This window comes from Gracilinanus agilis, chromosome 1, assembly GCF_016433145.1.
Source record: "Gracilinanus agilis isolate LMUSP501 chromosome 1, AgileGrace, whole genome shotgun sequence".
Classification (NCBI taxonomy): domain Eukaryota; kingdom Metazoa; phylum Chordata; class Mammalia; order Didelphimorphia; family Didelphidae; genus Gracilinanus; species Gracilinanus agilis.
Genome location: NC_058130.1, coordinates 746,910,346 through 746,926,306, shown reverse-complemented (window position 1 = coordinate 746,926,306; position 15,961 = coordinate 746,910,346). Strand labels below are relative to the sequence as shown.

The window sequence follows — 15,961 nt, the reverse complement described above, 5'->3', positions numbered from 1 at the left end:
GAATTCCCTGTGAAGAAACTACCTCTACCAATTTGAAGACAGGCAAGTGTTCTGCAACTGATATTTTGAGAGTTGCCTGAAGTATTGAGCAGGTAAGTTAAATGCAATGATAAAAGTCAGAGGCAAGACTTTTACCCAAGTCTTCCTAAATTTGAGGCCAACTCTACCCACTAAGCCATTGGAATACCTGTGTGATGAGGGCATGCAATTTCACATACACACAAAAATACTGTGAATGCCTTAACCAGAACTTTACTTTTGTCTATAAATACAATATAAAATAAACAGGAAATCCTCAATATAGCATTGGGTCCACACATCAAAAATTGACACTGAAAAGAGTACCAGGCTTAAATTGCCTCTCCCTCCTGCCCATGTAAACTTATTTAACTATAAAATAAATCCCAGCAAAGGAGAGAAGTCAATAGATACAGATAATGGGGTTGCTGCCACTTGCCAATCAGATACAAATATTTTCACAATTCCTTTCCCTCACTCATATACTATGTATATGGTTAACTTTGACACTGACATTATATGTACAATTATGCCATTCTTAGGTAAAAGACTACAATGTACACTGCTCTTAAATGCTTAAATCAAAAACAATAAGGAAGGTCATATGCTACTTTCTGAAAGATAACACAAATAATTGGTGGGTCTAGGCCACTATAGTTTCCCCCAGCAACTTCCATCAACCTTATCACATGGTAAAGCAGTGGTAGAAATCATGCTATGTAAATCATCATGTCTTTAAATGCTTCCCCTCCCATCCCCCCAACCCCATTGCTAAAATGTTATTCTACCAAAGAATAAGATTCGGCCTTATGCTAAGTAAATTCTTCAGCTCCTAGACATGCATTAATTTTTCTGGCTATGAGTCACCATTTACTGGAAATTGCTTACTGAATCAGTTCTTATTCCTTCTACTGGCTTGGAGGAGATAAAGTCAACCTCAAGCTAGTCGTTACTTTTACCTCTATCTTTCCAAATGGTCTTACAACTACATATGCTGCCACTGAGGCACATCAGGGAGGGAGAAAGGAAGGGAAGAAGGAAGGAAGCAAGGAATTTATTAAGCACCTATTATGTGACAGGTACATTTAAATGTTTTGCAAACATTATTTCATTTGATTCTCATAGAAACCCTGAGAGATAGGTGTTATTATTACTCTCATTTTAAATTTGAGCAGAGATTAAGTTTACCCTGGATCACAGAGCTAGTATTTGAGAAGACAGATTTGGATTCAAATCTTTCTGACCCCAGGTATCTATCCAATACACCACCTAGCTGAGGCTATTTACCATTTACAATAGTAAATGAAATCCAGTTCAAATTCAAACACAAAATGCTCAGGTTATTCACTAAAAATATGGAAAACAGGTTAGAAATATGACAAAGTTATTCTTCAAATGATTCCAAATGTATTTTACACATATATATTCTTGGTAACAGACTACACAGAAGGAAAAAAAAGATGCCATTTTCTGACCATCTTGTATACAAAAGACAGTAAGTTTCCATTACTTTACCTTCAGCAAGCTCTACTGAATGTCCAAGTCTACTAGGCCGCCTGTTGTATCCAGAGTCATCCAGACAACTTTATACAAAGTAGATTCACTCCTTTAGGCCTATTTCCTCCTCTGTAATAAGGAGAAACTAGCCTTGGTGATTCCCAAAGCCCCTTTCAGTGCTAAATGCCATGAGTACCCCAATCCTTGTGCTAATAAAGAGCTGCCATGTTCTTCCTGGCACTTTCTTCTTCCTGATCCTACTTGCCTCGGAAGTCCATTTAAAGGATGGGCACACAATGTTCTCCCTTCTGTTTTCCTCCATCTTCCAAGAACAAAACCACTCATTTTCTTCCTTTTTTCCTGCTAGGCTTTAAGTAAGAATGCCTGTGTAAGTCAAAAGAGCTGCCTAGTCATTCCAACTTCTAACCAAACTCATATACAATATTAAGTTAATTCTTAAGTATTCTCCTGTTTTGTATTTTTTAATTGCCTTTCTGCTTTTATCTTTGAATGCTGACTTGGGTTCTTAGCTTTAGATGATCTGCATTTTGAACTGCATGATTACACTTGAATTTACAAAGCTCCTATGTTCTAGATTTAGTTATATATTTATAACCCTCAATTGCTAACAAGAATTTAACTTTGCTATTTCTTAATGGAACCTATTCCACTTTTTAAAGCTGCTCATCTCTAAACTCCACAGAAAACAATGGACTGTGCATGTCTGCTTTTTTCCAGGCTAATGGATAGCTCTATTCTTTTTAGAATTGGTTTAAGTGAATAAAGAGATGGTTAACCCACAAACTCTAAATCCTATACCTAAACCTGGACCTATACAGATTGGAAAGTTCCACTCAAATTTCAAACCAGTACTAATTTTGGTATTCTACTTGTTCATTCCAATTAATGCAATAGTTTGTGACTAGATCATCCAGGGAATTATCATAGATATTTACTGAAACCTCAAGAGGTAAAAGATGTTTCTATGTCCCAAACCAGAGCTAGGATAAGAGTCAAAAAGGGATGGAGCTTAGAAGTAGGAAAGAAAGAGATCTAAATTACTGTAACCAGTACCCTGAAAAAATAAATGTAATTCACTGTGCTGATTCATTTTCTCTCAAATATATTGTTAAAAGTATTTAAATACAAAAATCAAGGGAAGAGAAGAAAAGTCCTACATCAATGGTTTGTAGCTTAAATATCAGCCCCATAGCAGTCTTTGGACTTTATATTAATACTGAACTTTGAACTACTAAACTGAATATATACTGAATATATTGAAGTGTTACTACATACCCGCTGCTTCGATGTTCCCTGAACTGTTTCCTTGAACAACAGGAATATGCCAAAATCCTGAACATATCAGTAAAAGCACTGCCATCAGGAGGTTTGGTGATAAAAAAACTTTGACCACAGAGGAAAACCATGAATGCAACTCCAATGCAAACTGTTGGGATGGTGTATCCAATAACAAAACTCATGTTCTGTTGAATATATGCAATACCTCCCAATGAAAGAATTGCTCCCAAATTAATGCTCCAATAAAACCAATTAAAAAATCTTCTAGTAGCTTCTGGACCTCGATCTTTAACCTAAAAGGAAGAAAAAAGAATATTAGCAATATGTAATAATGCTGTCATGGTTTAAGATAGATAAGAAAGCTTCTACAATAATTTTTTGTCGAAGATTTTGAGTTATATTTAAGAAAAATAAGACAACCACATACTTAGTAATTTACAGATACCTTCATGTGCTCTGAAATCAAGAGACCTAGATTCAAATTATCTCTAAAGCTTACAATCTCCTGTGATCATGGGCAAATCACTTCCCATCCCTAAGCTCCCATTTCTTCATCCTCATGAAAGGAAGAAGTTGAACAAGATGGCCTCTAAAGTTCCTTCCTGTTCAATATCTGTGATCCTAAGAGCTCATAAATTCCCTCTCCTTTTAATTTAGATAGCTGTAACAGGGCTCATTACTAAACCATAACAACTGCTATGGAGTGTGACCTCATCATATAAAATGAGGATCCAACTGATATGATCCTTGACCAGATTACTTTATACTTCTGTAGACCTCAATCTCCCCCCAAAAAAATGTTATGAAAGTAGTAGTAAAAAGTTGTAGAAGTAGTAACAATAATAAAAACATGCTTAAAGTCCAAACCAAACCTAACATTCTCTATTTCCCACCCCAAAGATTACATTTATCCTTCAGTTAGACTCTATTCGTAGAGGCTTATGGCTCTGTTCCTCATCCATAAGATAGCCAGTTTCCTCATAATAACAGTGCTCACTCATACAGAAAGAGGAAAGAGTCAAACCTAAGACACTGAGAGATCTTAATTTTCCTCAGACAACTGACAATGAAATCACACTGATCTCAATAACACCTTCTAGCAACTACTGTTATTCTGCTAATGCTCCCATCTAAACAACATAAACTCACAACCAAACTATATCCCAATGGCACTTCTAAGAACTCTCCATTCCTCACTATCATACAGACTTGATCATATCCCCATTAAACAATGAGCAAGTCCAAGAACTTTAATCCACCAACAAACAATGTAAAGAATCTTCCCTTTACCTGTCATCCCTGGAGAAATGCCATTTAGGTTTGTGGGAATCCTGAAGGAGAAAGGAGTGGCTAGATTCCTAGACACTAACTAGGTATCATATATCCAGACCAGGTATGTGTCTAATACTAAGAGTAAAGAGAAAGTTAAGTTCTTGTCATTAGATTATGAGGTTTAGCCAATCTCTCTAGCTTTCTCAACTTGACCAGTCATTCACACTTAGGGATTCATAAAGATTCTGATGTAGTCAAAATTGGCTTAATTCCAATACTGGTTGAAGACTTCTAATGTTATAGTGAAGATTACTGAATAATAAGCATTCAGGTCACAGCACACAGCATAGAAGGCAGCTTATAGGATAAGGACTCATATATATACATGAGTCTAAATAGGGAACCAGTTTGATGGACAGCTCTCTTTCAAAAAAAATTCTTAAAGAGATTTCAAAAGACCTCTGGATCTTCCCTCAGGATTGGAATGCTTCATAGCTGCCCCACATGAATTGTGTCCTAAGGTCTTAGTGACCCTGTCCCACTCAAAGAGACAGCATGGGTGCTTCTTGGTTTCAGTTCCCAACAGGTTTTTGTTCCTAAAAGCCAACCTGGCTGCTGAAGGCCAAGAAAATTTCCACCACACAAAGCTGGGGCTCTATGGTACTGAAAAAAAAAGAAGAGGACCCAGAGTGCAGGGGTAGGTTTTGGTGTAAGTTTATGTTGTGTCCTTGGGTCAACTATTACAAATCTCTGCCCACCCTGTGAGCAAGCATCAGTTTTTGGGGGGAGGTGAAGGGATTACCTTCTTTTGTATTCTAGGTATCCTAGACCACAACAATAAATTAAGTTACTTTATTTTTGGAACATAATTTCTATTTTGGAGAGGTTTGAGAGATGGTAGAAAACAGAAAAGTATCTAGTCTACATCTTAGAACTCTTATAGAAAAACTAGAGAATACTATTAAAGAGCAAGTGCTGAGAAAGGACTTGATCAGCAATATAGACTCCCCCCAGGGCAAGAATAGTGTATTTCTTACAGGCCTAACCTAGAGGCTTAATCTCAAGGGTTTTATGCTTCTAATATGGGTATGTATGTAAAGACTCACTGACATCCTTAAACCAGAAATCAAGGGAAAGAAGTCCCTTCGTACAATTAATACCTTCAAAATACCAATCTGAATATGTACCTTTGAAAAAATAAAACGGGTGACAATGGATTTAGATAATATTGAAATGAAAATTCATACCATATTAGAAAATACTGTGCTACTAGAAGCAGCTGAATAAATATTACAACTACTCAGCAAATAGAGGAGGACTGATAGATATTCTCACATTGCATGGTTCAAACTCAAATTCAAAATTTAACAGATATTACTTGATAGAGAAATAGTTGAGTCTAATCATAGAGACCAATCAACCTATCAAATATAATGGACAGTAGTTTAGAATCTATTAAACAGCTAAGATCCAAGAATGTAATGAAAAGGACATGTATCTATACAAATCAAACCAAAAATATGTCAATAAGGTACAAACAGTTCAGTCAAATAGATTTGTTTACAGAAATTGTAAAGTTCATGATAGTGATAAAGAGTAAGTCATTGTTACCAGAAACTCCAGAAAATTCATTCTTAAAGAGGCCTGGGCTTAAGGACCAATGAAGACTTAACAAGGAAATGAATGGCAACATATCATTACAGGTTGCAAAAGATTAGCAGCTACTGAATATCTAGAAATACAAAATTAGATATCCAGAATTATATGACAGAAATCACTATTCTCAACAAATCAATAGAAGACAAATCTCTGTATTGCCAATACATAGTCCAAAATATGTTTGAAATTTCAACAAATAAACGTTTATTAGAATTGGAGCATTATTATCGCAGAAAAAGTTGTCACCCACAATCACCTAGACAAAATGTTGATCCACAAAAACGTGAGAATTTTTTTAAATGTTTATTGGTATCTTTTGTTTTTGTATCCCTTACAAGAGAATAAAAGACAGTTCATCAAAACCAACCACTGCACTAATCAAATCTGATAGCAGGGGTCGGCAACCTTTTTGGCCGTGAGAGCCATAAACGCCACATTTTTTAAAATGTAATTTTGTGAGAGGCGTACAGTGCTCCCAGTGCCACTCCTGTAACAGCGCCTGAAAAAAAAATTGACTTTATGGCTCCTGCAGAAAGAGCCAGATGTGGCTCGAGAGCCATACGTTGCCGACCCCTGACATACAGTATTCCATATCCATAATCATCCACAGAGAAGGAAGCTAAATTCTTAAGTCTTATTCAGTGCTGACTTATTCATTACAAGTACATAACATTCAGTTTCAACTGTTTTGTTCTTTTTAGGATCACAAATCTAGGGCAAGAACAGACCTCTTCAATTTTTTTATAGTCCAATTCAAAGAGAATTTATTTGTTCAGGAAACTGAAGATAAATGATTTGCCCAAGTTCACATTGGATTATACCTGATATACTATCTAATAACTTGCAAGTTTCATGCCTAGAGTGAATATATACATAAAATGTTTTTTTTTTCCAGAGAAGAGACATCTCTGGTTCTGCTTACTTCATTCTGTATCAGTTCATCTGAATTTTTCCATGTTTCCCCTACAAAAAATGCCTTATGAATTATAGTAGTTTACCCTTCTACCACACTTTGTAAATGACAAAGTAATTTCTTCACCACAGTTCCATATGGTAGGTCTCCAAGTCACTTAGGGTAGAAACTTTAAATCATCTGATTCTTAACTATGTCAGTCTCCACAGCAAAGTCTAATTGATGTTATCGCTACAGTCTTTCTGTTCCTTTCTTACTATTCACATCCCATTCATCCCTAGTTCAGATTTTCATTTAAAGATCATATGATTTAGAGCTGGAAAAGCCTCAGTGATCATCTAGTCACATTCTCTCATTTTATATACAAAAAATGCTGAACTTCAGAGAGTAAATGAAATGCCTAAAAGTCACATAAGTGTGAAATCTTCTTCAAGGTCACCCTACCATTGTCTTTATTTTATTTATGTCTTTTGGTATTACATAATATTTATTCCCAAATATATTCCTCACCCTCCCCATACCCACAAAAAATGAATTCTTATAACAAAGATTTTAAAAGATAGGGGAAAAGGTAGTTCAAAAACCCAACCAACTCAGTAACTGTATCACGCAGCACAGAGTACCAAAATTCCCCCATCTTCTCCAATTTTATAAAACTTTTTTCTTTTACATTGCCACAAGGGAAAATGTATCACTAAATGCTCAAAGAACAAAAGTAAGGGACCCCCCCACTTAATGAGCATTATACTCAATAACAGCTTATATCACACAGGGAAAAGGGCAGTAAGTTATAAAAGAAGAAATCTAAGAGCAAATTTTTTAATTTTAAGCTCTTGGAGGGCAGGGAGTATTTTTCTTTTTTATTAATTATATCCCTACAATAAAGCACAGCGCCTGACACATGATAGGCACTTAATGAATGTTTATTGAACTGGATAAGTTATGAGGAGCTGGATGATCAAGAGAAAGAAATTGTTATCCTATCTTTTACATTATATTCTTTGATTATTTCATCTTGTCCCAGTTTCAAAGATCACAAGGACCAGCAAATTTTTATCTCCAGCCCTATCCTCTCCCAAGTTCAGATGCTTTACTCCAACTATAAGACACAGATCCACTTGAGCATTCTGATGGGATCTCCATTCAATATATGTCCATATAAATGCTTCATCTTTACCACTTTTCCTAACTTCCTTATTTCTGCTGATAGTACCAGTAATCTTCCAATCCCTCAAGCTAAAAACCTGTTATCTTTAACTCTTTCTACTTAATTAACCCAACTATTTCTCCCAGAATCTTGACAATACTATTTGGATTCTTCCTAGCATTTATCATATCCTAATTTATACTAAAGTTATTTGCATATTTGTCTTTATTTCCCTTATAAGATTTTAAGTTCTTATAGAGCAAGAACTCTGCTTTATTTCTTATTTATTTGGACAGCATTTAGAACTGATCCCTTTATAAGGTAGAGGCTTAAAATTGTTCTGTTGAATTGAACTTTGGAGCAAGAATATAGAAGATGTTGAGGTGAGCTCAGAGGTAGGAATGAAATGACAGACCAATAAGAATTTGGCAAGAACAAGTTCCTCTAAGAGAGCTCAGAGAGCCTCTAAGGTGCATAAACATGTACCTGTGTTACTGCTTTGCACTTTAGCAGACTGAGCTGGCCTTTTAATCAATTGTTGTTCAGTTGTGTCCAACTCTTCATGACCTCATTTAGGGTTTTCTTAGCAAAGATATTAAGGTGTTTTGCCATTTCCTTCTCTAGCTCATTTTTCAGCTGAGGAAACTGAGGCAAACAGGATTAAATAACTTGCCAGGGTCACACAGCTAGCATCAGAGGTCAAATTTGAAGCTGGGAAGATGAGTCTTCCTGACTCCAAGTCCAGTGCTCTATCTACCATATCATACAGTTTCCCATTTGCTATGTTACTGATATACCATCTTCTCAAAACCTCATCTTCTTCAACTGTAAAATGGGGAAACTAATGCCTGCACTGACCACCTTCTAGGGTGACTGTGATGAAAGTTCTCAGCAAACCTTGGAGTAATACATAAATGGAAATTATTATAACTTCATTTCTCTGCATGCCTTCCCCCACCTTAGTCTAGGATCCCAAAGGCAGAGACTGTTATCTTCACTTTTTTATCTCCCTAGTTACCTAGTATATTTTCTCACCTAGATTACTGCTAATTAGCCGCCTTATTGTTCCCCTACCCCATGCTTCCACCCTCCTCCAATTCGCTTTCCACAGAGCTATTATTTTTCCATTCTGTAATATAGCATAAAATTCTATATTACACACATATATAAATCTCTTTAAAGTTTGTAAAGTATTTTACAAATATTATCTCAGTTTATCCTCACAACAACCCTGAAAGGTAGGTGTTATTATGATCCCCATTTTATAGGTAAGGAAACTGAGCCAGAGGTAAAATGACTTGTCTGGAGTAACACAGCTAGCAAGTATCTGAGAACTAGCTGAACTGGGGTCTTTCTAACTCCAGATCCATTCTTCTCTATCCTCAGTGTCACCTAGCTGTATGCACTTCATATACACCTAGTTATTATTAACATGCCTCCTCCATTAGAATAGAGAATCCTTGAAGGTAAAGGTATTGTCTTTCTTTGTATCCACGGCACTCAGCATGTCATGGTATAGCATATAACAGGTACTATAAAAATGCTTATGATTCGATTGAAAGCACCTTGATTGGACACTACTTTACTCCCAGGACTTCTCTGGCTCCCTGTCACTTTCCAAATGAAATAGAAACTCCTGGTGCTAACATATAAGGGCCTATCCTAGTTTGCTCCAATCCAGTTAGCGTCCCCTTTAGACTGTGAGTTCCTTTACCATTAGGGACTGCTTTTGCTAGTTTTTGTTTCTGCTGTCTGGTCAGATTGAACTCCTTCCCATCTCTTTAATACAATGTATGCTCTCATATCTCTGCCTCTAACCATAGAAGCTCCCAACTCAAAGTTGTCTCTTCCTTACTATTACCATTTTCTCATGGTGAAATCTCTTTTCTTCCTTTAAACCTCAACTCTGGAGCAACCTTCTCTAGGAAGTGTTCCTCAATTCTCACAACTACATATGATCTCTACTTCTGCAAATTTCTCATAATCCTTCATTTCTCATAGTAGTTCTTCACACTGTGCTTTGTAGAAGTTATTTATGTGTCTGATTCAGTCAGTCAATCACTAATGTAAGGATGGGATTTGTGCAAGAGGGATGGGACAAAAGGAGCCAAAGAAGGCAGCTGCTGACAGTTGCTGACAGTTGAGATGGAGAGGATTCTGGGAGAGTCTCCGGAGAAGAGAGGGAGAGGAGAGGTCTTCAGGTGAAGGACTGGGGAAGAGGGAGGAGAACAACCCAGCTCGGATCCAGTCCTGAGGGCTTCCTGAGGATCTTTCTTTGGAAATTGAAACCCTGATTCCCTGATCAAAACCATAGCATTTCACCCATTAAGACTTCTACCATAGAGTCAGCTAAGTTTTTGGACTCCATTCTGAGAGCGATCTCTTAGTCTCCTTCTCCCATTACCCAACCTTGTTGAGAAACCCCCTTTCAGTCAAAACTTACAATTATAGAAAAGGATAGAAATAGAAACAGAAGGAGAAGGGGCAAGGGAAGAAGCTTAGGAGTGGGAACTCCAAAGATTCCCTCCTAAGTGACAGACCCCATAGAAATAAAGGGGGTACCCCAAAATCCCTCTGCCCTTCACTCCTTTCACAAATCCCTGAATTGCAAATAATAAAGGCCATTCATCAGTCAGATAGCGTTCCAGAGTGCCTGAGAGACAACAAGGGAGAGGGGAATCACAGCTTGGTCTGGCTGCCTCCATCTTGAAGCCGGACCACCCACTATGAAATTAACTGATGGCGGGGGAGGTTTGTGTGAACCCTATCCTTATTCAGAATTGGACTGGGGTACCACATACCTTGTCTTATAGGGAAGTCTCACCCCCAACTCCTGTGGGGCAGCACAACCATCCAGGTCACCCAGTTTCAGGGTGACACCCCCTTAAAGTCTCCCAGTGTATATTCGGCTCTAGGGGAGAGCTGGAAGAGAGACTCATCATTACAGACTTTCTCTGTCTCCCTTCTATCAAACGTCGGTTACTGGCTCTTTTAATTGTTACACTAAACATTTATTAAATGACTACTGTATGCCAGGCACTTTGCAACTAGAGCTACAAAAAAAGCAAAAGACAGTCCCTGCTCTCAAGGAGCTCATAGTCTAATGGGGAAACAACATGAAAAAGCATCAGAAAGAAGGTATTAGCATTAAGGGGATCAAAAAAAAAAAAGGTTCTTGTAGATGGGGTTTTGGCTGAGACTTGAAGGAAGTCATGGAAATTAGGAATTAGAGATAAGGAGGGAAAGTATTCAAGTTATGGGAAAAAGCCAACAAAAATTCCCAGAATAGGGAGACAGAATGTTGTTAGAAGAACAGCAAAAAAGGTCAGTGTCACTAGATTGCAGAGTACTTGGGAGAGAGGGAGGGCTGGGTGTGAAGGGTTTTAAATGACAGAAGATTTTATATTTGATCTTGTAGAAGAGGGAGCCACTGGTGTTTAATGAATGGGTGAAAGAGAGAGGTGACATTCAGATTTTAGTTTTGAGAAGATTAATTTGGCAGCTAAGTTGAGGATAGACTGGAGACCTGCAACAAGGAGACCTATCAGCAGGGTATTAAAATAGTATAGGCTTGAGGTAATGATAGCCTATACCAGGATGGTTTCAGTGTCAGAGGAAAGAAGAGAGCATAAACACAAGAGATGTTATGAAAGCAAAATCAAAAGGATTGGGTAACCGTGGATTATTCCACTCCTACCCCACTGTCTACTCTCATAAACTGTAAACCTTTTAAGGAAAAAGGCTGTTGTGGAGAATGTGCCTTGTAAATCTTGAAGAGAAATAAATTTTTTGTATATGTTTGTTTGAAACATTTAATTATTATTACTTCTCTCTGAACCAACCAATACTCATCCCAGAAATCAGTGCATAATAGATGCTCAATAAATGTTTGCTAAATTAAAAATCTCTGACTTAGTGAGCATTTAGAAAAAAAACTTTAATTGTATGTAATATTCATGCAGATATCTTTACATGAAGTTGAATGTTTTTAGAGCCTTTTACTTAATTACCTACATAAAAGTATGCAAGCAATCATGAAAACTCACCTAATCTAGCAATAGAATATGAAATCTATTTCCTTAAAATGCTTCCCTTTGAACAAAAAAACATACTGGAGAAACAGACCACACCTTAGAAATGAGATGTCTGACATGGGAAAATATACATATAAGTATATAACCAAATAAAAGTTATATTTAGATTTTACACAAGTCAAACTTGGAGGGCAGGGGGAGTATAGCCTATATTCAGATCAATGTGGTACTTACATTTGTACTCTACTTAAACTATCAATTCACTACCACAATAACTTAATTATAAAAGCTTCGTGCCAAGAGAAAATTATTGTTTTTTAAAATAGTACAAAGGTTGGCACACATCACTGGCAAATTGTAACTAGCTCTTTAAAAGAATTTGTTTTAATCGTAAGATCAAATGCAACATTTCTTGCATTTTTTTCAAATTTTTCTTGCAACATGCTGCATCACTGTTACTATGATAAACAGCTTGTACACATGTACCAACTTATTGCAAAATTCTAACAAAGCAGTCATCAACATGAAAAGACCAAACATTTGAACACGGTATTAACAACCTTCTTAAAAAAGAAGGCAAGGAGCAGCTGGGTGGCTCAGTGGATTGAGAGTCAGGCCCAGAGATGGGAGGTCCTGGGTTCAAATCTGGCCTTAGATATTTCCTAGCTGTGTGACCCTGGGCAAGTCACTTAACCTCCATTGCCTAGCCCTGACTACTCTTCTGCCTTAGAACCAATACCCAGTATTGATTTCAAGAGGGAAGGGAAGGTTTTAAGAGGAGAGAGAGAGAGAGAGAGAATACAGTTGGTAGGAATTGCTAAGTGATAAAACTGTCAGGAGGCTTGATGAGAAAAATTTCCTTAAAATTTACAACTATCTAAAAGTGGAATAAAGGCTATTTCAAGAAGTAGTGGGGCTGTCTCTGAAGATCTTCAGGCTAAGGGAGGTTGACCAGGGCGGGGGATTATAGTGTGTATATACTGTAGCAGAGATCCTTTATAGAATGGACTGAATGTCCACTGAGGTTTCTTCCAATGCTGAAATTCCATGCTGAAATTTACCAGCTCAACAGTATTTAAACACATATCCTGATGCAAAATCCTGATAGTTCTGCTACATGAGGATGCAAATAATTATATTACCTAAGCTGATGAAGAAAGTTCTCTGTAGACCTTAAAAGGGTTATATAAATGATACTTTTCATTTATTACTCCTTTCTGAGCCTTAGTTTCCTCATCTGTGCTTTGTAAACCACAATAAACTATATTAATGTAAGCTAGGATGATTACATTAGCAGTATTATAGAGAGAGAGACCAGCTGGATTACAGAACACCCACACCAAACTCAGTAGGTGCTGATGGGAGGAGGCAGAGTTGAGAAATCACTCCAGGACTTAGTATCAAATCAAACCTCTGGAAACTCTATCAAGTTGCTTCACCTTTTAAATATGCTTCCTCATCTACAAAATGACGTTAAGACTAAAAACAGATTGTCCTAGCAACTAGAGCACTAGCCACAGAATCAGAGATCTTCTAATGGAGGGCAAAGGGCTGCTTCTGCCTTTCTCTGTCTCTAGCACTTAGCACAGTATCTGGGAGTAGCAAGTGCTTAACCCTTATATATTGATTAATTGACATTCCCTAAGTGAGCACACCACTTATTAATAGCTATTATTTTAAGATTTGCAAAGCTCTGTACAAATATTATCTCACTTGATCCTTATAATAACCCTGTGAAGTAGGTGCTATTTATGCCCCCAACTCCAGGTAAGGAAACTGATGTTCAGAGGTTAAGTGACTTAAGAGTCAAAACAGTTACTAAATGCCTCCCTCAAGATTTGAACTCAAGTCTTCCGGATTCCAAATCTGATACTCTAGTCACTTTGCCAGTTACAACCAATGAACCTCTCTAAGCCTTAGTTACATGATCTGTAAAATGGGAATAATAATAGCCCTTATCTCTGATGGTTGCAATGAAGGTATAGTAAGAGAGAATATATTAATGCATTGTTCAAACTAACAAGCTCTGTGTCAGCTACTAGGTCCCTTCCAGCTCCAACTCTAGGATCCTATGGACTTCTATAGACCTGTTTCCTCTTTCCTTTAGAAATGGAAACAGTGACAATGGTGTTGTCAACTCAAAAAGAAACCTGGGACATTATACATGAGAATCCCTATATTTTTTTCACATAGATGACATGAAATGTCCATTGTGAAGACCTTTCTAACTCTAACTCTGAAGTTCCTTCAAGTTCTAAAAATGATGTTATTGTGACTAGATGACCACTGAGGTCTCTTCCAGTTCTCAATCTATGATGCCAGGGGCCTCTGGGAGCCTGTTTACTCCTTTAGAAATGGAAAAGATGAACTAGATGACTTCTGAGAACCTTTGTGGTTCTACAAAATGATGCTATGATCAGCTGATCACTGAGATCCTTCTAAGTTTCAGTCAATGGTGTCAGTCCTCTGTGAACCTGTTTGCTTCTTTAAAAAATGGAAGGGATGGATTAAATGAGTTCTGAGAACCTTTCCAGTTCTAAAATAATGATGCTATAAACAGTTGACCACTGAGATCCCTTCCAACTATGATGTCACAGCCCTCTTTATGAGCCTGTTTCCTTCTCTGGAAATGAAAAGATGGATTAGATGACGTCTGAGGATCTTTTTGATTCTAAACTAATGATGCTATGGCCAGTTGACCACTGATGTCCTTACAACTTTCAGTCTATGATATCATAGCCCTCTTTGAACCTGTTGGTTCTTAACAACGGAATGGATGGACCAGATAAGTACTGAGGACCTTTCTGTTTCTAATCTAATGATGTTATTTCCAGTTAACCACCGAGTTCCCTTCCAGGGCTAGCTCTCGGACCCAATGCCCAGCTGCAGACCCCCGGCCCTCTGGAGCCAGAGGTGGTGGGGCAGTGTCGGGTCCTACCTGATCGGCTCCAAAGGGGGTGATGTTGGCCTTCACGGTGCCCACGCCGAGCCCAACAATGACCAGGCCGACGTACACCGCCCGGGCGCAGTAGCGACCGCCCCCTGTTGCCCCTCCGCCACTGGGGTCGCTGCTATTCGAGAAAGGTCCCGAGCTGTTGTCAAGCGGGCTGAGCGCCAGGTCCCCGCAGAGACCAGTGCGTGTGGCAGGCGCAGCGACGAGCGGAAAGGTGAGCATGCCGAGCAGGTAGAGGGCGAGGCTGAGCAGGATGGCACGGCACTTGCCAAGCAGGGCATCAGCCAGCCAGCCGCCGAAGGGCGACACCAGGTACGTGATGCCCATGAAGAGCAGCAGCGCCTGGCTGGCCTGCGCGCCCTCCCAATTATATGGGGAGCCATTCAGAAACAGAACAAGGTTGGACGTGACGCCGTAGAAGGCGGCGCGCTCCAGGAGCTCGGCCACGAGCACGGCCCCGCAGGCCGCGCGCCGTCCCGCAAACGCCGCAGGGCCCGAGCCCGCGCCCGCGCTCCCGGGCCTCCACAGCCGCCCGCTCCCGCTCCCGCCCAGCAGCGGGCTGCGCTCGCCCGCCCCATCCTCGCCGTCGCCACCGCTGCCGCCACCGCCGCGGCCTTCCATCCGCCGCGGGGGGCTGGCCCGCACCGCCAGCTGCCGCCCCCTCTCGCTCGCTCTTTAGTCCCGTTCTCTTCCTCAGCTAACCCGCCGCCTTCGCCGCCCGCCGCCCTCTCCTCAGCTGACTACTCCAGCCCAGACCCGCCCACTGCGCGTCCCGATTGGGCCAGCCCACCTTCGATCAAAACCCGGGGCGACAATTCCGGTTCCGCCCCTATTCCTCCCCCGCCTCCCTCCCTTCAGAAGGTACATGGGGATGAACACTAACCCAGAGGCGTGGGAGGAACTGCTCAGAGGCTTTGGCTCCTCGGAGAGAATACAGCCTCGCGCCCGCCGGCCCGCCCCTGCTGGCTGCCCTTCCAGAGAGCACGTGGTCTTTAGTCATTGAGCAAGCTCCTGGCCCAAATCTGAGCTCTGTGCTAGGGAGAAAGGACCAGAAAGAAAACAGCTCTGGCCCTCAAGGAGCTTCTATAGAAGAGTTTCCAGAAATAGTTTTGACAACTGTAAAATTTATGAATCTCTTATCCAAGTATAATTATTTTTAATTGGAATTT

At 39.4% G+C, this 15,961-nt stretch overlaps 1 protein-coding gene across 1 annotated transcript in view; it reads right to left on the bottom strand.

Annotated features, from left to right (window-relative positions):
- Positions 1-15,510, bottom strand: part of SLC15A4 (solute carrier family 15 member 4) — a 34,457-nt gene extending 18,947 nt beyond the window's left edge. Inside the window, exons 1-2 of the mRNA XM_044658732.1 lie at positions 14,778-15,510; positions 2,812-3,107 (exon numbers count right to left, since the gene is read on the bottom strand). Coding sequence (XP_044514667.1) covers positions 2,812-3,107; positions 14,778-15,413 — 932 coding nt within the window. The 5' untranslated portion in view covers positions 15,414-15,510. The remainder of the gene's footprint in view (positions 1-2,811; positions 3,108-14,777) is intronic.
- Positions 15,511-15,961: the final 451 nt, after the last annotated feature.